The sequence below is a fragment of the Narcine bancroftii genome, chromosome 1 (genome assembly GCF_036971445.1).
Source record: "Narcine bancroftii isolate sNarBan1 chromosome 1, sNarBan1.hap1, whole genome shotgun sequence".
Classification (NCBI taxonomy): domain Eukaryota; kingdom Metazoa; phylum Chordata; class Chondrichthyes; order Torpediniformes; family Narcinidae; genus Narcine; species Narcine bancroftii.
The window spans coordinates 371,796,216-371,809,881 of record NC_091469.1 but is presented as its reverse complement, the minus strand read 5'-3'; the positions used below and the strand labels follow the sequence as shown (position 1 = coordinate 371,809,881).

Genomic DNA, 13,666 nt, shown 5'->3' with positions numbered 1-13,666 from the left:
AATCAAGTCAACTTTATTTATCGTTCATACCATGCTCGCACTGTAGGATGAGATAGCATTTCTCCAGGACCATGGAACATATTTACATAGATATAAGTTAGTTAGCACATTAAAATATTAAGGTGTTAAGATGTATACACTGAAAGACCATGGTACTCTATCCACATCTGTACTGGGAGTTCAGGAGCCTAATGGCTTGTGGGGAAAAAGCTGTTTCCCACTCTGGACACAAGGGCTTGAGTGCTTTGGTACCTCCTGCCTGATGGCAGAAGGGAGAACAGTTTACATGCAGGATGTGTGGAGTTGTTCACAATGTTTATTGCATTCTGCCTGCATTGAGTGTAGTAGGAAGAGGTTCCCAATGGTCTTTTCTGCTGCCTTCACTATCCTCTGCAGGGTCTTGAGATCCAAGGTGGTACAGCTTCCAAACCAGGCAGAGATACAGATGCCCAAGATGCTCTCAGTACATACTCTGTAGAATGCAGTGTGACAAATTATGTTGTGTTTGTATTGCATATAGATATGTTTTTGGGAGATAAGATGGGGCAGGTTTTTTTAGTGTAGGTCACATACAAACACTTCAAAACAGATCTTATTTAAAATACTGGACCTCTGCTCATGCTAGAATTATCGGCAGCAAGAGCCTTTGTAAAAGCTTTGGAGAGTGCCCAAGAGACTTCACTAATGGATTGTTGATTACAAAAAGGCAACAGATGAAAGAACTCGTTGGAGCCACAGGCTGTCTGGAATGGAACTTGCAATTCTAAGATGGTCATGGAATTTTGCAAGCAGAGAGAATAAAACAGGTTTTCTCTCAGAGAGAGAGAGAGAGAGAGAGAGAGAGAGAGAGAGAGAGAGAGAGAGAGGGAGGGAATTCAGTTCTGCAGTTTTACAGTCAGCAGCAGCAGCTGGGACTGGAACAGGACAAGCTGGAAAGCTTGTGGAAAACCGCATTTGGAAGATGGGTTGAGAGTGCTTAGATCAGCCTGGTCAAAGCCCTTGTGGCTCATACAAGAGGCTACCTAATGTTTCACTTGAAATGAGAGAAACAAAAAGGAACTCTGTGGTGACCTGAAAGAAAGAGGTTATCATCTGGAGAACCCGGATGGGGCAATTTCTTTAGCAAAACACTGAAGTGGCTGGTTACAAAGAATCAGTTGTGAGTGTCCAGCAAACAACAAATCTCTCTCTGACAACCAACAAGAACCTTCCTGAGCAGTAACCATTTACCTTTCAAGCACCAAAGGCTGGTGAACTTTATAAATATTAAATTCTGTGCACAGTTTAAGAATTGCCTGCAACCAGTGAACTTGGAGGAATGAGAAGTGAGATTGGACTGTGAATCCACAAACATTTCTGAAATTTCACACACATTACATATACGTGTGCTTAGAATTAGAAGGGGGTTAAGTTAGGTTAGTTAAGTCAATAGTGATAAAGTAAAATGTGATTCTATTTTGATGTTTAAAGATAATTAAAAGCAACTTTTGTTTCAGTAACCATTTATCTTGATGAATATCTATTGCTGCCGGGCTTTGGGGTCCTCTAGGATCGTAATAGTAGTGAGGATGTGTGATAGTACAGATTCTTTTTTTTTAAACTTTATTTAAAATTTTATGACATGAATAAAATAAAAATTACATTTAAAGAAATAATAAAAAATAAGATAATAAAAATTAGAATAGTACATCATTAAACTACACAAATTAACCCCCCAATAATTATAACACAACATTAATCATCTAATTTAAAATTAGTCCAACCTTCCCCCCCAAAATAAAGAGTGAAGAATTAATTAACAATGTTGTAAATAAAATAGAAAAAACCCCACTTACAAAAAAAGGATAAAACTTAACACAAAAAAAATTACTAACAACAAAAAAAATATCAATATTAAAATAATACCCTTAAACATATATTTAAATCAAACATAATACATGTCTTTAACAAATGAAATCCACTTTAAAACTAAGTTCAAATATTAAAATCATATATCAACCACATATCTATTATACAAAAAATCATAATTAATAATACCTAAATACAGAATTTCCATTAATACCAAGTTTCCTTTATAATTCATCGAGAGAACAAAAACATCCCTTAGAAAAACAATCAGATAAACTTTTTATTCCCTTCCCCTCCCCTTATATATAAAAAAAAGAAAAAAAGAAAAAAAAGTTCAAACTCTTATAAAATTCTCCATATTCTTCATTTATAACATCTTCAAAATTTTCTATCGAAATTAACTTAATTTTATTAAACTCTTCTCCCTCAATGTATTTGTACTTAATTTTCTTCTTTTTCTTCTTATCACCTTCCCCTCATCTTCCTCTTCATCTAATTCAACATCCTCAATTTTTGACTTATTATCTTCTGTGACATCATCCTCTTAAAAAAGAAAGAAAAAAGAGAAAACCCCCCCAAAAAAAAGAGAAAAAAAGGAGAGAAAAAAAAACTCCTAATTCCCTCTCAATTACAATCAGAAAACAAAAAGAGTTAAAAAAAATATTTATTTAAAAAAAATAATGAAAAAAAACCTTCACTTCTTAACCCAAAAATTAAAAAGAAAAAAGGTCGGAGGTCACAACTACCTCCTCCTGTTTAAACCGCCCAAAGCGGTAACTCCCCCAAAATATTGGGTGTGAGATAACTCACAGGTAGCTGATGACTTCTGGAAACTAGTGCCCACCCAGTTCCCTCTCCCAACTCCCATTTCATTAAACTATCATCATTATTTAAACTATTTAAACTCTTCTCAAAAAAAAGATAAAAGATTAATTTTTTTTAATCAACGTTACTACTTCGGTCACCATTGCTTCCATTTCTTTTAAAAATCTGGATCCCACCTTACATCTCTACTCTCTTTGTAGACCTTGAAGGACTACATCATTCCTGAAACTGCATGATTGGTAGAAACTGAGCAAAGTCCATAACCTCTTTAGGATTGTCAAAGAACTTTGGCTAATTTCCATCCTAAAAAATCTTCAGTACTGCAGAATACCTGAATGTTGCCTTATGTCTTTTTTTCCACAACCGTTCTTTCACAGAATTAAATTCGCGTCGTTGAAACATAATTTCTTGACTCAAATCTTGATAGAAGAAAACAGGATTATTCTGAACCATCAAAGGAGATCTATTTTGCTGGGCATTTCTAATAGCCATACGTAAAATTGTCTCTCTGTCACAATAGTTTAAACAACGGATCAAAACAGATCTTGGATTTTGTCCTGAAAAAGATTTTCTTCTTAAAACTCTATAAGCACGTTCCAGTATTAAACCTTCAGGGAATATATCCTGTCCTAACACTCGTGGAATCCATTCAGTAAAAAATTTTCTTGGATCTGGTCCTTCTATGCCTTCTGGCAAACCAACAATTTTCATGTTGTTCCGTCTAGATTGATTCTCCAAATAATCAACCTTTTTTGCTAAATTTTTATTTTGGATCTGCAATGTTTCAATTATTCTATTTTCATCTTGCAGTTGATCCTGTGCATCGACTAAACCTTGATCACACATTTCAAATCTTTCAATGGTTTCAAGCTTAAAAGCTCCATTAATGACTTCCGCCATCGCATTAATCTTGGAAATAAACAGGTTCACAAAATTAGCTAAGTGACTCGATACAGAATATATCTTATCTTCAAGATCCTTAACAGACATTTCAACAGAAGTAGATTCAGGCATAATGGGGTCTTGCTGTTCCTTAGAGACCACGGGATCTTCTGTCCCTTCCCTTAATTTAGTATCTTTTCTAGCAGTTTGACTTCGTATAAAAATCCCTCTCAAAGTCCCCCCAGCAATGCCAGGAGACTGAAGATCAGAGTTATCTTTAAGCCAAATCTCTTTAATCATCTTCACTGAATTGATGTCTGGAAAAACCGTTGTAATTGAAGATGCATTTTGCAGCGCCACCACTGTAGCAGTCAAATGACAGCTCTTTAACTCTCCAGCTGGTGGCGCCCCAGCTGATTCTACTGTCAAAGTCTGAGTAACAGCAATCACAGTGGCTGTTGTGTGAAATACTGGCACCCGTCCAGCTCTTTGGTCTGAAAGTTGTTGAATGCGACCTTCAGAGAGCCTCACTGGCTTAAAACGGAGTTTCAATGCCGAACTCTGTACGTCTTCCTCTGGATCCATTCTACGTTGAGTCCTGGCTTCTTGTAAACAAGTAAGCTCAGACAATTTCGGAAAATGTAGTTTTTTAACAGTCTGTTGATGTTTTCTTTTACCTTCTTTTTGCATATAAACCATTAGGCACTAATCCAACACCTCTTATTATTTATAAACTTTTAAAAGAACTTTAACGGGCACTTAAAGACAAAACAATAAATCAGAGTCAGGAGAGGTCTGGAAGGCACGTCTGTTCCTTACGCCATCTTGCCACGCCCGATAGTACAGATTCTATCACAATGTGTATATATATAGATTGTAGTGTAGGATGATTGTGATTGGCTGAGAGCGTAGCCACACCTACTGGCAGGTCTTAAAGGGTTGCACCTAGCCAGACCATGTCATTCTGGACTGATCGACCTACATGTGATATGCTCCAGTCTTCTAGTTAATAAAAGCCTTGGTTTGGATCAACAATCCTTTGATTCTTTCGACGCGCTCTACAATTTTATTAGCTAGAAAGTTTTAAAGAAATAGACCGCATGCTACGGCTGGAATGCCTCGACATCGACCCACAGTTGGCTGCAGCCTCGAATGACTTTAAACATTGGGCGAGGTGCTTCGAAACATACTTACAACTCTTTGACTCTGTCGTGATAGAGGACAGCTATCGACTACTAATATTGCTGACTATGGTGTCCCCGAGAGTCTACCAGAGCATCCAGGACGTGACCACTTACGCTGCAGCCATGAAGGTGCTGAAAGGGCTCTACGAGCGACCGGTGAACAGGGTCTACACTCGGTACAAACTAGCGACAAGGAGGCAACAGCCCGGTGAGTCCTGTAGAGCTTATATTCAAGCACTAAGGGCAATGGGCAGGGACTGTGCCTGCACAGACAAAACTCCTGTGGAGACCACAGATGATCTCATTCGGGATGCCTACGTGGCCGGGGTCCAATTGAATGAGGTGAGGCAGCGTCTGCTAGAGCACGGAGGAGAAAACCTAGAGGATGTGATCCAGATCGCAAAGACAATGGAGGATGTGGTCTTAAGTATGGACGTGTACTCTCAGGGCTGAACCCCATGCTCTGATGTGAGTAGGATGCCCTCCCTCAACCCTACTACCCCCTGGCACACCGATGGCCTGTCGACTGCCGTTACGCTCCCCGATGTGACCCCGAAGTGTTTTTTCTGCGGGAGGGACAAGCACAGCAGGTCCCAGTGCCCGGCGAGAAAAGCCAGGTGTCAGAAGTGCCTTAAAAACAGCCACTTTGCTGTAATCTGTTGCTCCAAAATGGCCACCGTCAAACACAGTGCCTTGTGTGAAGCCCAACCGCCACCCTCCCATTCAAACATTTCTTCCTCAGAACTCTCGTCCAATGAGAGTGAGGGCTCCACCACACAGCAGTGCCTGACGTCAGGGGGCAGACGCCGAGCGTGGAAGGTACAACCCACCCTCGCCACAATTATGTTGGCCTGCTTCACCCTCCCTCACGAAGCAATGTCTGACCAGGCCCCAGCCCTGACTTCTTGGCCACCGCTGCTGCTGACCAGGGACCCGCCACCACCATCACCGCTGAGCCCGCCACCACCAAGCCCGCCACCGCCATCACCACTGAGCCCACCGCCGACACTGCCGACCAGGGACCCGCTGCCGCTGCTGACCAAGGACACGCCACATCCACTGCCGCTACCGACGCTGCCAACTGGGGACCTGCCACCACTGAGGCATCTTCGCCATCTTCAGGTACCCCAGTTAAATCCACAGTGACAGGGGGTCCTCGTTTATGAGCGCAGAGCTGCGGCAGTACCTTCTGCAGCCGCGACCGACGCTATCGACCCAGTACCCACCGCTGCTACTGATGCTGCCAACCAGGGATACGCTGCTGCGACCAACACTACCGACCCGGTACCCACTGCTGCGACCGCCGCCGACCGCCCCACCACCAGCAGCAAGCAGCGATCCACAGCACTTACCGTTGACTGGCTGTGATAATACAGATCTATCACTAATGTACATAGTGTATATAGTTAACTGTATTTAAACTGTGCTTACAGCGATTGGCTGAGAGCTAAGCCACACCTATTGTCTGGGCCTTAAAGTGTTGTGTCCCTAGCCAGGTCGGATCATTCTGGACTGGTCGGCCACCTGTGAAGAGCTCCTGTCTTTTGCTAATAAAAGCCTTGGTTTGAATCAACAAGTCTTTGGTTCTTTCGACGAGCTCTACACTGGCCGACACCCCCAGCAGGCTGCAGGCAGCAGCACCAACTCCTCGATGCTGACTGCTCCGGCCTGACTGTTTCTGTGACGTCACCACACACATGTTGCGTGACGTCATCACGTAGGACTCCACTGTCCCCATTACAAGTCACTGCATTAGTAACCCTAGACCAGGACTGCCCCCTTCCCCTCACAAAAGTAATGGAACTGATTAAAGTGCATGGACACCATACCAACTGCTTATTTGACTTGGGGTCAACTGACAGTTTTATCCGCCCAGACCTGGCCCGCCGTTGCAGACTGGCTATTCTCCCCACTGCCCAGAGGATTTCATTGGCGACCAGATTGCACTCGACCGGGGTAAAGGGGTATTGTGTGGTGACCCTGAAAGTCCTGGGCATCACGTTCACAGACTTCAAACTATTAGTCCTTCCCCAACTGTGTGCCCCTGTATTGCAGGGACTGGATTTTCAGTGCCATTTCCAAACCATTTCCCTGCACTTTGGGCGGCCTCATGCTCCACTCACTGTCTGTAACCGCTCTATCCCGGAAGCCTCCTGCCAGCGGCAGCCCGAGCCACCCACCCCGGTGCCCTGGGGCCTCACCTGTAGCCTCTCCATCCTCTGAGTTGCTCCGCCAGCGCTCTTCACAAACCTCATCCCTGGTTGGAAGCCTGTGGCCACCAAAAGCCAGCAATATAGTTATGAAGACAGGAAATTCATCACAAGCGAGGTGCGCAGACTGCTGGATGAGGGCATTATCGAACCTAGCTCGAGTCCCTGGAGGGCCCAGGTGGTGGTTGTTAAAAACGGGGAGAAGCCACAGATGATGGTTGACTACAGCCAGACAATCAACTGCTTCACACTTCTGGATGCGTACCCACTCCACGGATCACGGATGTGGTGAATCAGATCACCCAATACCACGTGTTCTCCACCATTGACTTACGTTTGGCCTATCACCAGCTCCCGATCTGCAGAGAAGACCAACCTTTCACGGCCTTCGAAGCGAATGGGTGGCTGTATCAATTCCTCAGGGTACCCTTTGGGGTCACGAATGGCGTCGCAGACTTCCAGCGGGAAATGGACAAGATGGTGGACCAGAACGGGCTAACAGCTACTTTCCCATATCTGGACAATGTCACCATTTGCAGCCATGACAAGGAGGATCATGATGCCAACCTCGAGAAATTTTTTCAGACTGCAATTCAGCTGAACTTGACCTACAATTTCGACAAGTGTGTCTTCTGGACCACTCGGCTCACAATATTCTAGGTTGCATGGTTGAGAACGGGGTGGTAATGCCAGACCCTAACTGTATGTGTCCCATCATGGATTTGCCCCCCCACCCCACACCCAAAAGGCACTCAGACACTGCCTGGGCTTCTTCTCCTACTTTGCCCAATGAGTTCCACACTATACCGACATGGCACGCCCACTCATCAAGACCACCTCCTTCCCCCTGTCAACCGAAGCCAGAGCAGCCTTCGACCGCATCAAATCAGACATCACCGCTGCAACACTGCACGCCATCAACGAGTCCATCCCGTTCCAAGTCGAGAGTGATGTGTCCAACTTTGCACTGGCAGCCACTTTGAACCAGGCCGGCCGGCCAGAAGCCGCCTTCTCCAGAACCCTCTAGGATCCTGAGACCTGACACTCCTCTGTCAAGAAGGAGCCCCAGGCCATAGTTGAAGCAGTACGTCATTGGAGACACTACCTCACTGGCAGACGCTTTACACTGCTGACCGACCAATGCGCGGTCTCCTTCATGTTTAGCAATGCCCAGCAAGGTAAGATTAAGAATGACAAAATCGCCAGGTGGAGAATCGAACTCTCCACCTTTAATTATGACATACTGTATCAGCCTGATTAACTCAACGACCCACCAGATGCGCTCTCCAGGGGGACTTGTGCCAACATACAACTGGACAGGCTGCAGAGACTCCACGAGAAGCTCTGTCATCCAGGGAACACTAGGTTCACGCACTTTGTCAAAGCTCGAAACCTGCCCTACACGGTCGAGGAGATTCGCTCCATGACCCGAGCCTGCCCGGTGTGCACTGAATGCAAGCCCCACTTCTTCCGTCCGGAGAACACCCACGTCATCAAAGCCCACCCGCCCCGTTGAGCGTCTCAGCGTGGACTTCAAGGGGCCCCTACCGTCGACCAACCGTAATGCCTATATCCTTACGTCCATCGACGAGTACTCCTGCTTCTCGTTCGATGTTCCCTGCTCAGACATGACTGCCTCCTCAGTCATAGAGGCCCTGCACAGCATCTTCGCCATCTTCAGGTACCCCAGTTACATCCACAGTGACAGGGGGTCCTCGTTTATGAGCGCAAAGCTGCGGCAGTACCTTCTGGAGCATGGTATTGCTTCAAGCAGGACCACCAGCTATAATCCACAAGGTAATGAGCAGGTCGAAAGAGAGAATGCCACTGTCTGGAAAGCGGTTATGCTTGCTCTCCGGTCCAAAGGTCTCCCCATCTTTCACTGGCAGGACGTGCTCATTAGTGCCCTACACTCCATCCGCTCTCTCCTATCCATCCCGACCAATGCCACCCCCCATGAAAGGATGTTCTCTTTCCCGAGGAAATCCAAATCGGGAACAACCATACTGGCATGGCTCATGGTTCCTGGGCCGGTCCTCCTGCGACGCCATGTCCACTACTCAAAGAATGACCCCTTGGTTGACTGAGTGACTCTGCTCCATGTGAACCCACATTATGCCTACATTGAGTATCCGGACGGGCGGGAGGACACAGTCTCGGTAAGGGACCTAGCCCAAGCCAGATCAGGCCCAGCAGTGCTTTCAATCCAACCTCCCCCAAATCCTTCTCCCCCAGGTCATGTGCTCGAACAGAGGGACCAGCACCACCCCACCAGCTCAGGCCAGACTGTCAACGACGTCATTGGGGAATTGAGCAAAGCAGTGGCCGCACCCAACGAGCCTGCTGGCGACACGACTCCAACGACCCCAATCCCGGCACCACGGCGGTTACGCAGGATGGTCAGGCCCCCTGACCGGTCCAGCCCCTAACCTCCACCGGGCCCTTTTATTCTTTGTTTTTTACAGCCCTCTATCCACCCCAGGGTCAATTCTCAAAGAAGGGGTGAATGTGATAGTACAGATTTTATCACCAATGTGTATATGTATAGATTGTAGTGTAGGATGATTGTGATTGGCTGAGAGTGTAGCCCCGCCTACTGGCAGGTCTTAAAGTGTTGCTCCTAGCCAGACCAAGTCATTCTGGACTGGTCAACCAACATGTGATATGCTCCAGTCTTCTAGTTAATAAAGGACTTGGTTTGGATCAACAACCCTTTATTTCTTTCAACACACTCTACAGGATGGAGGGTTGGAGATGAACTTTCCTTAGCCTTCGCAGGAAGTAGAGGTGCTGCTGGGCTTTCTCGGCTATGGAGCAAGTGAGATTCTCTACCAGGTACATTCTGAAGAACTTGATACTCTTGATAACCTCAACAGTAGAGCCATTAATGGTCAGGGGAGCGTGATCTCCTCGAGCCCTCCTGAAGTTGACAACCATCTCTTTTTTAAAAATATTCAGATACAGGTTGTTTGTTCTCCATCAGTTCGTTAGTGTCTGCACTTTGTCTCTGTATGCTGCCTCCTTGTTCTTACTGATAGGGCTCACCATTTTCATGTTGTCAGCGAGCTTGATGATGTGGTTCAAGCTGTGTTTAGCTGCACAATCGTGGGCGAGCAGAGTGAACAACAGTGGACTAAGCACACAGCCCTGGGGGCCCCTGTGCTCAGTGTGACAGTCTTGGAGGTGCTGTTACCAATCCGGACTGTCTGAGGTCTCCCTGTCAGGAAGTAGAGAATCCACTTGCAGAAGGAGGTGCTTACACCCAGCAGGCCCAACGTCCTTATCAGGTACTGAGGTATGATTGTGTTGAATACTGAATTGAAGTCAATAAACAGCATTCGATCATACAAGTCTTTATTTTCCAGGTGGGTGAGGGCTAGATGAAGGCCGATGGCGATGGATCGGTTGGATATGTATGCAAACTTCAGGGGTTCCAGTGAGGGGGGCAGCAGGTGCTTGATGTGCCTCTATAAACACTTCATGACGAAGGATGTGAGTGCAAAAAGCACCACCGATGACTTCTTTGGAACAGGGACAATGATGGCACCTTTGAAGCACGTGGGGATGTTAAAGATGTCGGTAAGAACATCGGCTAGCTGAGCCGCACATCCCCTGAACACTCTGCCAGGAATGTTATCTGATCCAGCAGCTTTCCATGGGTTGACTTTCCCTAATTCTATCTTAACATCAGCCACTGTAAGACATAGCACCTAATCGTTTGGAGGAGGGGTGGAAGGTATGTGATGACATATATGTACTCTGGCATTAAATCTGAACTTTGACTTTTTTCCAAGATAAGAACACTGTGAGCTTTGTTCCTTTCACACTTTCTGGAACTGGGCACATTCCTTTATTTTCAGTTGGTAAGTATGCTGGAGCTTTCTACCTAGCTGCAATGTGGGAGCAACACCTTTCCACCTGCTCTGCAATAGTTCAAAGAGAGTGGACACTAAATAGTGACTTAATTGGATTGCCACAGACATTCAACTTCTCTTATTTCAGATTGTGCAGGTGAGCTCCTGATCTATATTAACTTCTACAGTCAATATGATTCTGTTTCCCTCAGCTAAGTCCAGCTGGTATCTCTGTTCTTCTGAATGTAATTTTCTTGGACCTGAAATTAGTTCTGGTTTATTTTCCCTTTGGACATCACCAAACTTTCATTTACTTTTGTGCTGCAGGAAATCTTGGTTAATGACTGCTAATTGATAGAGCTAGAGCTTTTCCCTTTGATTTTACTTTTTTTTACTTGCATTTATTTACAATATTGTAAAAGCGAATTCCGACCATTGAACCCATGCCACTAAATTACACACAATTAATCTGGAGGGTGGGAGGAAACCAGAGCACCTGGAGAAAACCAATTCAAATCACAGGGAAGAGCATGCAAATTCCTTACAGACAGCATCTGATTCAAAGCCAAATTGCTGGCATTGTAATAGTACTGAGCTAACTGCTGTTCTCATCGTGACGCAGAGGACATCTGTTAAGGTGAGTGGAGGGAAGTTTAAGGGAGACGTCAGAGGTATTTTTTTCACACAGAATGGTGGGTGATAAGAATGCATTGCCGGGATGGTGATGGAGGCTGGTACAATAGGGACATTTAAAATGTTCGTAGAAAGGCACATGAATGTAAGAAAAATAAATGGTTATGGGTATGAGGTAGGGAAGGATTAAATTGTTGAGTTGTAGGTTTATATAGGTTGGTACAATGTTGTGGGGTGAAGGGCCTGTAGTGTGCTATAAGTAATAGCATCACAAAATAGATTCTGGCCTGAATCTTAACTGTCAGAATCTTTCCAATGGTAAAATGTGCTGTTGCATTGATTATTTGGCTACAGATTGTGCAATCCTGTTTTTTTTTAATGGAAAAGCCTAAATAAAATCTCTGAAACCTAAAGGTAAATGTTCAACCTGCTTACTTTCAATATATCAAAAACCTGGTACATAATTAGTGATTATGTTATTTCATATCGCCATTTTAGAAGGACAGTTAAGTGCATGTATTTTAATGTGAATTCAAATTATAATTGCATTAAAGAGGTCATTAGATATGAAAATGCAGGGATTGGAAGGATATGTATCATGTGCTGGGCAGAAGAGATGTAGTTTAATTTGGCATTATGTTTGGCACAGGCCTCGTGAGCCAGGGGCCTGTACTGTTCTAAGAATTTCATCATCTAATGATCCATCAGTTGATTGTTACACATCAATTAAGATTGAACGTTGCACCATGTTTTTTATTTTCTCTTCCCATAAACAGTGGCATGTCCACCTGGACACTTCAGTGCAAGACAAGATACAATCTGTACTCCATGTGCCTTTGGTTCATTTAATAAGCATTATGGAAAGACTGAATGCACAAATTGCCCACGTGATGAAGCTACCAACCGAAGTGGAGCAATTTCTCTGCAGGAATGCCACTGTAAGTTTGTTTTGTTAATGCTTTTTATGTGTGTTTCTCCTTTTCCCTTTTTAAACAATATGTTAGATCATAATTACTTGACTCAATACATTTTCCAACTTTAATATACATCAGTTGAAATAATGCTTAGATTGCTAATTGCTTCATGGGTTCAGTTAATAAACCTACCAATTTACAGGTTAAGAAGGGAATAATTTCCTACATTAAAGTATTCTTGCACCTTGTGTCAAATTTCTAGTGAGGGGTGCCTATTAAATATATTAGATAAATACAGACCCCTTTCCTTTTAGTCTCAATAAAGTGTCCAGTCCTAAAATGTTGACTGACCATTTCTACCATGGATGCTGTCTGATCAGCTGAGTTCCTCCTGCAATTATATGCTCAAGAATCCAACATCTGCAGTCATTATGTTTCTCTAAATATGGTTGCTTCTTGACTCTGCTCATTTTTGACAGTCATGAAGGACTGAACAAGGCAACTCTGACAATAGCAAGGAAGATTGGGTTTGAAATGATGAGCAGACACTAGGCAGCATACTTAGAGGCAATGCCCCAAAAGCATCCTCACAGCCATTGAGATTGAACTGGCTATATGGATTTTCAATTTCATATTCCTAACTGTCCCTGATAGTAAAAGAACATTTTGAAACCAATTAATTTTTGATATAATTTAAATTCAAGTAAATGCAATTGAAAAGACACTATTGTACCACATATCACAAAATATTTTAATAAAGTAAAATAATATAAAATCTCCTACATTTTTCTAGAATCATGGCAATTAAGTTGAAGTTGTTTCAAATTTGGAATATTGTGTGCAGTTCTGGTCACCTAATTACAGGAAGGATATCAATAATATTGAAAGAGTGCTGAGAAGATTTATTATGATGTTGCCAGATCTTTAGGAGTTGAGTTACAAGGAAAGATTAAACAGGTTAGGACTTTATTCCTTGGAGTGTAGAAGAATGAGGGGAGATTTGATAGAGGTTTACAAGATTATGAGAGGTATAGACAGAGTGGATGCGAATAAGCTTTTTCCACTTAGATTGGGGGGGCTAAATACGAGGGGTCATACTTTTAAGATGAAAGGGAAAAGTTTTAGGGGGAACATTAGGAGAAAGTTCTTCACTCAGAGAGTGATGGGAGTGTGGAATGAGCTGCCATCTGATGTGGAGAATATAAGCTTGATCTTGAGTTTTAAGTTAAATTGGATAGATATATGGATGGGAGAGGTCTGGTTGTTATGGAATGAGAGCAGGTCAGTGGGACTAGCGAAATGATGATCGGCGCAGA

The 13,666-nt window shown here is 43.9% G+C and overlaps 1 protein-coding gene across 4 annotated transcripts in view; it reads left to right on the top strand.

Moving 5' to 3' along the window:
* LOC138751247 (zona pellucida-binding protein 2-like) overlaps positions 1–13,666 on the top strand; it is a 94,857-nt gene that overhangs the window by 77,877 nt on the left and 3,314 nt on the right. For all 4 annotated transcript variants that reach the window (XM_069913299.1, XM_069913300.1, XM_069913301.1 and 1 more), the window contains one exon: positions 12,213–12,374. In XM_069913299.1, the coding sequence (XP_069769400.1) occupies positions 12,213–12,374 (162 nt within the window). The remainder of the gene's footprint in view (positions 1–12,212; positions 12,375–13,666) is intronic.